The sequence below is a fragment of the Oncorhynchus masou genome, chromosome 24, assembly GCF_036934945.1.
Source record: "Oncorhynchus masou masou isolate Uvic2021 chromosome 24, UVic_Omas_1.1, whole genome shotgun sequence".
Taxonomy (NCBI): domain Eukaryota; kingdom Metazoa; phylum Chordata; class Actinopteri; order Salmoniformes; family Salmonidae; genus Oncorhynchus; species Oncorhynchus masou.
The window spans coordinates 99823506-99836324 of NC_088235.1; the positions used below are offsets into that span (position 1 = coordinate 99823506).

Here is a 12819-nt window from a genome sequence, read left to right on the forward strand (position 1 = left end):
ACTGACCTGCAATAACAGATCCACACACACACACCTGCCCTGCATTAATCAGATCCACACACACACACACACACACACCTGCCCTTCAATAACAGATCCACACACACACACACACACACCTGCCCTTCAATAACAGATCCACACACACACCTGCCCTGCAAAAACAGATCCGCACACACCTGCCCTGCAATAACAGATCCACACACACACCTGCCCTGCAATAACAGATCCACACACCTGCCATAACAGATCCACACACACAACTCCACTGCAATAACATATCCACACACACACACACACCTGCCCTGCAATAACAGATCCACACACACACACCTGACCTGAAATAACAGATCCACACACACACACACACCTGCCCTGCAATAACAGATCCACACACACACACCTGACCTGAAATAACAGATCCACACACACACACACACACCTGCCCTGCAATAACAGATCCACACACACACCTGCCCTGCAATAACAGATCCACACACACACCTGCCCTGCAATAACAGATCCACACACACACCTGCCCTGCATTAACAGATCCACACACACACCTGCCCTGCAATAACAGATCCACACACACACCTGCCCTGCAATAACAGATCCACACACACACCTGCCCTGCAAAAACAGATCCACACACACACCTGCCCTGCATTAACAGATCCACACACACACCTGCCCTTCAATAACAGATCCACACACCTGCCATAACAGATCCACACACACAACTCCACTGCAATAACATATCCACACACACACACCTGCCCTGCAATAACAGATCCACACACACCTGCCCTGCAATAACAGATCCACACACACACACACCTGCCCTGCAATAACAGATCCACACACACACACCTGACCTGAAATAACAGATCCACACACACACACACACACACCTGCCCTGCAATAACAGATCCACACACACACCTGCCCTGCAATAACAGATCCACACACACACACCTGCCCTGCAATAACAGATCCACACACACACACCTGCCCTGCAATAACAGATCCACACACACACATGCCCTGCAATAACAGATCCACACACACACCTGCCCTGCAATAACAGATCCACACACACACACCTGCCCTGCAATAACAAATCCACACACACACCTGCCCTGCGATAACAGATCCACACACACACCTGCCCTGCAATAACAGATCCACACACACACCTGCCCTGCAATAACAGATCCACACACACACCTGCCCTGCAATAACAGATCCACACACACACCTGCCCTGCAATAAACAGATCCACACACACACTGTGCTATCTAACCTCCAAACGAGCTTCAATGCCATACAACACTCCTTCCGTGGCCTCCAACTGCTCTTAAACGCTAGTAAAACCAAATGCATGCTTTTCAACCAATCGTTGCCTGCACCCGCATGCCCGACGAGCATCACCACCCTGGATGGTTCTGACCTTGAATATGTGGACACCTATAAGTACCTAGGTGTCTGGCTAGACTGTAAACTCTCCTTCCAAACTCATAACAAACATCTCCAATCGAAAATCAAATCAAGAGTCGGCTTTCTATTCCGCAACAAAGCCTCCTTCACTCAAGCCGCCAAACTTACCCTAGTAAAACTGACTATCCTACCGATCCTCGACTTCGGCGATGTCATCTACAAAATTGCCTCCAACACTCTACTCAGCAAACTGGATGCAGTTTATCACAGTGCCATCCGTTTTGTCACTAAAGCACCTTATACCACCCACCACTGCGACTTGTATGCTCTAGTCGGCTGGCCCTCGCTACATATTCGTCGCCAGACCCACTGGCTCCAGGTCATCTACAAATCCATGCTAGGTAAAGCTCCGCCTTATCTCAGTTCACTGGTCACGATGGCAACACCCATCCGTAGCACGCGCTCCAGCAGGTGTATCTCACTGATCATCCCTAAAGCCAACACCTCATTTGGACGCCTTTCGTTCCAGTACTCTGCTGCCTGTGACTGGAACGAATTGCAAAAATCCCTGAAGTTGGAGACTTTTATCTCCCTCACCAACTTCAAACATGTGCTATCTGAGCAGCTAACCGATCGCTGCAGCTGTACATAGTCTATTGGTAAATAACCCACCCATTTTCACCTACCTCATACCCACACTGTTTTATTTATTTACTTTTCTGCTCTTTTGCACACCAGTATCTCTACCTGTACATGACCATCTGATCATTTATCACTCCAGTGCTAATCTGCAAAATTGTAATTATTCGCCTACCTCATGCCTTTTGCACACAATGTATATAGACTCGCCTTTTTTGTACTGTGTTATTGACTTGTTAATTGTTTACTCCATGTGTAACTCTGTGTTGTCTGTTCACACTGCTAAGCTTTATCTTGGCCAGGTCGCAGTTGCAAATGAGAACTTGTTCTCAACTAGCCTACCTGGTTAAATAAAGGTGAAATAAAATTTAAAAAAAATAAACACACACCTGCCCTGCAATAACAGATCCACACACACACACACACACCTGCCCTGCAATAACAGATCCACACACACACCTGCCCTGCAATAACAGATCCACACACACACACACACACACACACACACACACACACACACACACACACACACACACACACACACACACACAGATGCCCTGCAATAACAGATCCACACACACACACACCTGCCCTGCAATAACAGATCCAAACACACACACACCTGCCCTGCAATAACAGATCCACACACACACCTGCCCTGCTAACAGATCCACACACACACCCCTGCAATAACAGATCCACACACACACCTGCCCTGCGATAACAGATCCACACACACACCTGCGCTGCAATAACAGATCCACACACACACCTGCCCTGCAATAACAGATCCGATAACAGACACACACCTGCCCTGCAATAACAGATCCACACACACACCTGCCCTGCAATAACAGATCCACACACACACACCTGCCCTGCGATAACAGATCCACACACACACCTGCCCTGCAATAACAGATCCACACACACACCTGCCCTGCATTAACAGATCCACACACACACACACCTGCCCTGCGATAACAGATCCACACACACACACCTGCGATAACAGATCCACACACACACCTGCCCTGCGATAACAGATCCACACACACACCTGCCCTGCAATAACAGATCCACACACACACCTGCCCTGCAATAACAGATCCACACACACACACACCTGCGCTGCAATAACAGATCCACACACACACCTGCCCTGCAATAACAGATCCACACACACACCTGCCCTGCAATAAGATCCACACACACACCTGCCCTGCAATAACAGATCCACACACACACCTGCCCTGCGATAACAGATCCACACACACACCTGCCCTGCGATAACAGATCCACACACACACCTGCCCTGCAATAACAGATCCACACACACACCTGCCCTGCAATAACAGATCCACACACACACACACACACCTGCCCTGCATTAACAGATCCACACATCTGCCCTGCAATAACAGATCCACACATCTGCCCTGCAATAACAGATCCACACATCTGCCCTGCAATAACAGATCCACACATCTGCCCTGCAATAACAGATCCACACATCTGCCCTGCAATAACAGATCCACACATCTGCCCTGCATTAACAGATCCACACATCTGCCCTGCAATAACAGATCCACACATCTGCCCTGCAATAACTGATCCACACATCTGCCCTGCAATAACAGATCCACACATCTGCCCTGCAATAACAGATCCACACATCTGCCCTGCAATAACAGATCCACACATCTGCCCTGCAATAACAGATCCACACATCTGCCCTGCAATAACAGATCCACACATCTGCCCTGCAATAACAGATCCACACATCTGCCCTGCAATAACAGATCCACACACCCACAAGTTACGTCAAGAACTGCACATTCAGGTACTTTTCATGGTGAATTCATTAAACATAAGTTAACATTAAACAATAAACATAAGGAAAATGCCGCACACTGCTGCTCATGACACCAGGTGATTTTATTATGATGTTCCGACCCGGTCTTCATCATGCCTGTGTGTGTTTGTCAGTCAAGCTCGTTGTGAAAGGACTTTAAGATTAATATAACCTTTTGACCCTAGAGTGTGCGTGAACTGTGGCAAAAACAGTGGTGGAAAAAATGCCCAATTGTCATATCTTTGAGTAAAGGTACCTTAATGGAAAATGACTGAAGTAAAAGTGTAAAATACTGTGTTTTTGGTTTTAAATATACTTAACTATCAAAAGTAAATGTAATTGCAATGATATACTTAAGTATCAAAAATAAAATTAAAAGTATACATCATTTCAAACTCCTTATATTAAGCAGACCAGATGACACCATTTACTTTCTTCCCATCTACAGATAGCCAGGGGAACACTCCAACACTCAGACATCATTTACAAACCAAGCCTTTGTGTTTCGTGAATCCGCCAGATCAGAGGCAGTAGGGATGATCAGTGATGATCAAAATGCACTTTTGGGTGTCTGGGAAAATGAATGGAGTAAAAAAGTACAAAAATATAAATAGTAAAGTACAGATAAGTAAAAATACTTTTACGTTTTTTGGGGCTAAGTACTTACCCCTGAATAAAATCACCCGGGCGCGCGAGCAAGTGTGCGGCAATTTCCTTTTCCTGCAGGCATGACTAAATCGCTTTGAATAAAACCGTCTGCTAAATGGCATAATAATATATTTTAAATAATTGAATCACCAAGTCACATGAAGACCTAATAAGAGTCCAAGGGTAAGACTACAACATCGTATTATAGAAGAATTATACGGTCACTAAGTGAAGCCTAAATACATCTGAGGTTAGATGCACACATGACACTGAACACCACAGGTAGCATGTGTGTGCATGTGCACACGTGTGAGAGATGACAGGTTGCAGACAGTGGGAAATGACAACGAGAGGTTAACAGGGTCTGATGACAGACCACACAGCAGTGATTTATAGACCTAATAAATGGGCTGATCGTCGGCACGGTAACGAGATCCCCACAAGGTTTGGGGAATGGGGGGGAGGGGGTACCAATAACTTGATGCTGAGATGGGGGGGGAAATAGCTGCCATATCAGATCCAGTACAGGAACCTGAACCACTCCACCTCTAACGCACAAACAGGTCAACATTCTAACCACGCCCGGGTGGGAGGAAGAAGACTGTGTGTGTGTGTGTGTGTGTGTGTGTGTGTGTGTGTGTGTGTGTGTGTGTGTAGCAGTGAAAGGGATCTGTCCTGCCAGGGTGATTTACACAAAACAGAGCTAGAGACAAACTGACAACAGAAACTGCAATAAAACACTACCCAGCCACTGACTGAGGGGATAAGAATGTGTGTGTGTGTGTGTGTGTGTGTGTGTGTGTGTGTGTGTGTGTGTGTGTGTGTGTGTGTGTGTGTACCAAATAAAGTCATGCCAACTCTCAATCAGTTAACCATATGTTGAGTGAGGGACAGCAACAGTACACACACCCCTTCCTATATCTAGAAATACTCCTTCACACCATCACACTAGATAATCTGCCATTTGTTTAGTAAACAAACAATAGCCGGTTGCCCTCTCAGCTTTGCCCCTTGACCTTTGCAAAACCAAAGTGGACACGTTGTTTACGGAACGCACAACCTAGGTTACACTTGTGAGGAACACGTTTTGGTTCATTTCCTTCCATTGACGAATGGTCAATTTATTCATCGTCTTTTGTTTGTAGCGCTCCTGTTAATGTTGAGTAAGTATGTGCATCCGATTATGCAGACTACCTGGCCTGCATGCAAATGTAGGCCTAGAAATGTGCCTATTTGTGGATCTGATAGTATTTCTGATTGTCTTAACTGTGGAGCTTCTCAAAGTCATTTTTTTCTTCACAAAGTACTTTTATTTCCCTTGAGAATGACAATAGGTCCTCAACGTAGCCCATTTGAAACATCTTTCCAGCTCTCTTCCACTCTTGCTCTGATCCGGTGGAACCTACATAAAATAGGCCTACCTGATTACTTCTTATCCCTGGTGCAGATCTCCTGACAGACAGCTGTAGGCTCTCACTGGCACGGGAAACTATGAGGGCCTAGAATATTCTATACAATGTTGCAAGTTTGCAAGCACCAGCTTCAGGCCAGACCAAGTTAATAGTTGATACAATGTTTTAAGTTCCTTGCAGACAGGCCATGTGTAGCCAATGTGATCTATAGAATGCCTTTTAAATTAGGATATTTTCTACCTGCAATATTTTTATTTGTTGGCTTTATGTAGGCTATTTTTACATAGAAGTAATAGAAGTTACTTTAAGAATCATGATTAACCACATTATAATGATTTTGAGATACGAAGGCTTTATTCTAAATGAAATGAAAATCAGAACTGGCACGCAGATCGGTAGAAATAGTAGGATAAATTGTCACTCCAAATGGAAAAGGTTGACAACCCCTGGTGCAGCCTATTACCGACCGGTAACTCCAGGAGCTTCATGACAGAATCTATGACCAGCAGTAGCTGGAGGAGAGACAGGAACAGGTTCTTCTTCTGGCCAGACTATTACACCCCCCCCCCCCCCCCCCAAGTCATTTGTGAGTCTTAATTATTAAATCACTGTGTGCTTAAAGCATCAGACAAGCTCAGTAGCCTACATATAGTTGATTTTAGGAAAACATATAGGGTGTGTCGATATAGGGAAAAATACAAGTTAACATTTTGACCAATCGATTTGTTGAAAGAACAGACGACGCTAGGTTGACTAAGATTTTGTTTTGTCAGGGATAGCCCTAGTGGAAACTACAAACTTCAGAAGCCTTTTTAAACCTCAAATGCACTGCTAGTTTGCAATTCCTGCTCTACAGGACAATTCCTGCAACAACATGGTGATCAAATTAAGATCATACACCTGTATGTTAACCTTTTTGGGATAGGGGGCACCATTTTTACTTTTGGATGAATAGCGTGCCCAGAGTGAACTACCTCCTACTCTATATGTATATGTATATATATATCTATGTATATCTATATATATGCATATTATTAGTATTGGATAGAAAACTCTCTGAAGTTTCTAAAACTGTTTGAATGATGTCTGTGAGTATAACAGAACTCATATGGCAGGTGAAAACCTGAGAAAAATCCAACCAGGTAGTGGGAAATCTGAGGTTTGTAGTTTTTCAAAGCTTGGCCTACCAAATACACAGTATCTTTGGAGTCAAGTTGCACTTCCTACGGCTTCCACTAGATGTCAACCGTCTTTCGAAACTGGTTTGAGGATTCTACTATAAAGGAGGGGCTCATGAGACCTGCTTGAGTCAGTGGTCTGGCAAAGTATCTCAGGCTCGTGACGCGTGCTCCCAACTGAGTTAGCTCTCGTTCCAGTGCTTTTCTTCAGACATAGGAATTCTCCGGTTGGAACATTGATGTTTTATGTTAAAAAATCCTAAAGATTGATTCCATACATCGTTTGACTTGTTTCTACGAACTGTAACAGAACTTATCGAGTTTTTGTCTGGACGAAGTGCTCGTGCCTCATGAATATGGATTACTGGGCTGAATACGCGAACAACAAGTGGCTATTTGTACATAAATTATGGACTTCATGGAACAAATCAGTGATTTATTGTCGAACTGGGATTCCTGAGAGTGCCTTCTGATGATCATCAAAGGTAAATGAATATTTACAGTATTATTTCTAACTTCTGTTGACTCCAAAATGGCGGATATTTCTCTGGCTGGATTGGGCTCTGAGCGCCGTTCTCAGATTATACTTTTTCTGTGAAGTTTTTTTGAAATCTGACACAGCGGTTGCATTAAGGAGAAGCCTATCTTTAATTGTGAATAACACTTGTATGTTTTATCAATGTTTATTATCAGTATTTCTGCAAAATCACAGGATGTTTTGGAATCAAAACATTACTCCACGTAATGCGCCAATGTAAACTGAGATTTTTGGATAGAAATATGCACATTATCAAACAAAACATACATGTTTTGTGTAACATGATGTCCTATGAGTGTCATCTGATAAAGATCATCAAAGGTTAGTGATTAATTATATCTATATTTCTGCTTTTTGTGACTCCTATCTTTGGCTGGAAAAATGGCTGTGTGTTTTTTTTTACTTGGCGGTGATCTAACAATCAGAATAGATTAACAAGAAGTTTCTTTCATTTGCTGTATTGGACTTGTTAATGTGTGAAAGTTACATATTTCCCAAAAATATTTTTGAATTTTGCACGCTGCCTTTTCAGCGGAATGTTGTCGAGGGGTTCGCTAGCGGAACGCCTGCGCTAGAAAGGTTAAAGGGGAAATACACCACTTTTCATATTATATTCAATATCTCCAGCACCATCACAGTGTATTTTACAAATGCTGTGTATCTACATTCTGTAGTTTCCCTTTAAGATTCAGATAACAGAGCAAACAATGTGATTATAATAGGCTACACCTACATAACACAGAGACATAGATAAACAGTCACAAAGAGACCAACAAAGACAGATGGAGAGGCTGAAATAGAGATGGATGGAGGGAGGGAGAGAACTAGGAGAGAGATCCGTCACATAGGGCCTGAACCCGCATGGCTCAGCACTCCTCCACCCTCCTCCTTTCTGTGTTCTGTCCATTCCTGTCGTTTATCTGCTTTATTAGGTTATCTGGGCTCTCACCCCCCCCCCCCCCCCCCATCCCCAGGATTCATTACGGCCTTAACTGCTCACTTAGGTTTATGCTCTCTTTAAATTAAACTGCAGATAACCGGGCAGCCAAATAAACACCTGCACTACCACCGAGAAAGAGAGAACTCATTGAAGAGGAAATTAAGAAAAATAACAGTGTGTGTGTGGTCATCAGTACTGTAAGACTGGTCCACATCATTAGTAATTCAATTTGCTCTTTATTAGAGGCTCTTATCTGCAGCACAGACGGCTACTTTCTATCTCTCCCTCGTTCCATCTTCTTCTATCGCAACATTATTTCCTCTATTTATCCATCCCTCCACCACTGAGAAACAAACAATATAAGTCCTGCTTCAGGCCAGCTACATCTCTACACTTACAGAGGACGATAAAGCACAGAACTAGGAGAAAGAATGACTGGATGGAGAGAGACGGGGGGGGGGGGGGTCAGAGACAGAACGAGACAAGAGAAGAATTAGACAGTAGGAAAGCAATTGAGGACAGATAATTTGTGTGAGAGGGGGAGAGGAGGAGGGTGAATGAAGAGAGCAAAAGGAGAGAGAAGCAGAGAGAGTGAGCTATGGCGAGAGTGCCAGACAGCCAGCCATCAGGATGAATAAAGCCTAATGTTAATAGTGATGGCTTTTTTAATGTCTGCTCGACTCCATTGACTGGGGGCGATTACACTGAGATGGGCATGAGAGGGATGAAGAGAATGGAGGGGTGGAAGGAAGGAAGGAAGGGAGGAGGGGCTGAGGGTTGTAAAAACACAGATTGCATTCCATCAGGTTAGGTCTATATTCTCTAGTTCGTTAAAACAATCCAATTTGCAAAAGGATAATTATGCATTAGCTGCTTTTTATCTAGTGGGCTGGCTAGGGGGAGAGGAGAGTGGTGGTGGTGCCAGGACTTGATAGCAGCAGCCTCTTCCCCACCTTCACCCACTGCAAATTACCCACTATCACAGCTCAATTGGGTAATCAATTACCACCCCTTCCTACCCCCTACACACACACACACACACACACACACACACACACAGATCACAGCAGCTCTCCATAGGCCTCTCATAGAGAGGAATGCTGACCCCTATTGGAGAGAGGGGACAGTGTGGAATAAAATTGGCCCAATCAAAGCACTGGCAAGAGTGCAAATGTCCAACAGTGTCCTAAAATGAGTCACTAAACCATAGAGCTATTAGATAGTACTGTGGATCCAGTCTGTCCATGTAATGTCATTCTCCACGGAGGATATATTCATTAAGTGAATTCGTCACGGCTAAAAGAGAACACCACTCGCAACTAGCTGAATTAATTAGCTAGACCTCCTGAGTCCCGAGTAGAAGGAAAATGATAGTAAACAAACTATTTATCAAATTGGACCTCTATATGATTTACTCTCACTACCAGCGGAAATCTGACGGTGTGTTAAGTTTAAAATGGATAGAAATTTCAAGAATTCCTCCATTTATTTCAGAGGTACAGTTGATATAACAGGGGTAGAGTTGTAAATTGACCAGAAAAACCTCTTGGCCTAATAGGATGGATCATGTTTACCTCCGTATTCCCTAGTGTTTGCCAGGACGTAATCGTAATTAGTAAGATCTTGTTTATTTTTCCTGGTTAAATAAAATGTCAAAGAGTGCTGTCTTTCTACCTGTCCTGGAGGGGCTGGGGGAGAGACGCCGTAGCTTGTGTCTGCCGAACGAGACCAGTTCACGGGACATGGTCCTCTTCACACCTCCCGGGCTCCAGACCGGGGTGTGTGTCCGAACCGGGCTGTGTGTCCGTCGGCGGAGAGAGTAGCGGCTGTTCAGGGTCATGTCTGCTGGGCTGGACCTCCGCTCAGATCCAGACTCACTGCAACACACAGGACAAGGTATGTGTCAGAGACAGGTAGGTGTGTGTGGTGTGTGTGTGAAAACATTCAGAAAAATATAGATTTGGCCAAAGGCAACATTACATGTTCACAGATACAAAATCAGGATAAAAAGAGACATATTCCAACATGCATTACCAGACGTAAGAGAATAGGTGTGATACAAGTAAAGACATCTCTGGCTTCCCTTAATCCTCCACTTTCTCACCTGCTAGGCGACCTCCTGATAATCTTCATCCTACTCCTGAGTTTGAACCCTCCAGGGGAGGAGGAGGGGGGCACTATTATGCGTTGAGTTACAGATAGAGGGACACTGGACACCCCCTTGGCCCCGTTCTCTTTCTCCGAGGTCCAACGAAACACAGACCCACGTCGGGCCCCTATCCCTCCTCCTGTACCAGTCTGCCCTACTCCTCCAGACCCTGCCTTCCAGCGGTAGAGACTACTGAGGGAGGTGGAGGCACCTGCTGCCTTACGCTGCTTGGCTAAAAGACTTGGAGATTTGGGTTTCTTGGATTCCCCCTTTCCCTTCTCTGGAGCTCTCTGAGGCAGAGCCAGGGCTTTGGGTGATAGGGGCTTCCGGGACAGCCTGGCCTGGCCACTTGCAGAAGACGACACCCAGGTGTACTTGGTGGTCTTAGGGACTGCGATGGATAGACTGAGTCTACGGGGAACCTTCTTGATGGGGGCAAAGGCTCTTCTACTAGGGAGCCCAGGATGGGAGACTGGGATGGGGGAAGAGGTGATGAGTTTGTCTGGGGGCTGGGCCTCTGTTCTGGCCTGGCTGGGCCCAGCTCCTCCTGGCTGATGGCTGTTCACCCAAGTGAACTTGGAGTGTCTCTGGGGAGAGGATGTTGTCTGGGGCTGGGCTGGTGTGGAATTGGACATGGGGCTTAGCTGGGGTCCTTGTAGGGCACTAGGGGAGGCAGAGAGGGGGGGTGAAAGAAGTAGAGGTGGGTCCGTATCGCTAGGGATGAGGTTTCCGGTGGTTGCCTTGACAGTATGTTTACCTCCTGTGCTGGTTTTCTCAGAGTGACGAGGTCTGATATGCAGCTGAGCAGTGCTCTGGACTATGGTGGTAGTAACAGTAGATTTGTCTGAGACAGGGACACTTGTGAATTCTGTATTATTTTCTCCAGGGGCAGTGGCTTTCACAGGAAGTCCCATGCCCTTCTCTTCAGTGGTGGGCTGAAACTCATATTTAGTCTCTCTCTGCTGGTCGTCTGGAGGTCCAGGCCCTGTTAGCCCAGAGAGTCCCAGCCAAGCTCCACCCCCAGGTCCTGTTCTCCCTCTGCCTGATTCAGTCTCTGATTCTATAGCTGTGGCTCCACTGCCTGTCACAGTTCTTCTCACTACCCCTGTGAGTGCATACTGTTGGCCCCTTGGCCCGGTTAGATCCCCAGACGTAGCATATTTTGTTCTATCCTTCTCTCCTCTAGCCAGGTCCTTATTGATGTGGCTGGGCTGTGAGGTGCCTATAGCATTAAGGGACAGCAAGCCAGTAGAGGAGTTGGGTTCTGCAGAAACTAACGGCTGCTCTAAAGAGTGCTTGGCAGTCTGTATAGTATGTCTACTTTGCTGGGCTGAGCTGCTCTTGTTATTGAGGGAGTAGGTCTTCCTCCAGTGTCCCGCGGACTGGGGGGGGTAAGGCCCACCCCGGGAGGGGAATGTGGGGGTGAAAGATAAGCTGTGACCCCTGCCTCGTGGCGGTGGCCTCGTTGGGTGCCACTGCCGGCCAGAAGTAGAAGGGACATCACCATGGACACTCTTGTGGTTGTTGATGAGACCTGTTAGGTGATAGAACGAGGTTAAGAGGTAGCTGGCAAATGTGGTAAATTCAAGTTTAAAGGCGTGAATCTAGCTAGCCTCTACGTTCGGTCGTCCATATGTATAGGCAAGAATATAGTCAGTAACCTAAGCGCCTGCTAGCGATAGCCAGCTAGCTAGACATAAACAGATAACGTATTGGTTCGCAAAGCCAACACAGCATTCATAACTTTCAAATTGAATAGTTCAGTATCAGCTAGTTATTAAATATAATACACCAGATATGTTCACTGTACTGTAAACCACCAACTTACTTTGCAACAGATCGATTTGCCTTTTCAGCGCGTCTCTCTCCATGTTTACGTCCGAAGCTCAAATCGTCATCATGTAGCGCCACGAATATGTGTATTGCCGCGTTCAAAACAACTGGGAACTCGGAAAAAAATAGCTCCGACTGGGGAAATTCGATTTCAACGGTCATCAAACTTGGAATTTCAACTCGGGAA

General features: G+C 45.5%; 1 protein-coding gene across 2 annotated transcripts in view; it reads right to left on the reverse strand.

Moving 5' to 3' along the window:
• Positions 1–12806, reverse strand: part of LOC135513123 (zinc finger CCCH domain-containing protein 3-like) — a 112407-nt gene extending 99601 nt beyond the window's left edge. For both annotated transcript variants that reach the window (XM_064935849.1, XM_064935848.1), the window contains exons 1-3: positions 12628–12806; positions 10755–12333; positions 10325–10527 (exon numbers count right to left, since the gene is read on the reverse strand). In XM_064935849.1, the coding sequence (XP_064791921.1) occupies positions 10325–10527; positions 10755–12333; positions 12628–12670 (1825 nt within the window). In that variant the 5' untranslated portion in view covers positions 12671–12806. The remainder of the gene's footprint in view (positions 1–10324; positions 10528–10754; positions 12334–12627) is intronic.
• Between the last annotated feature and the right edge of the window lie 13 nt (positions 12807–12819).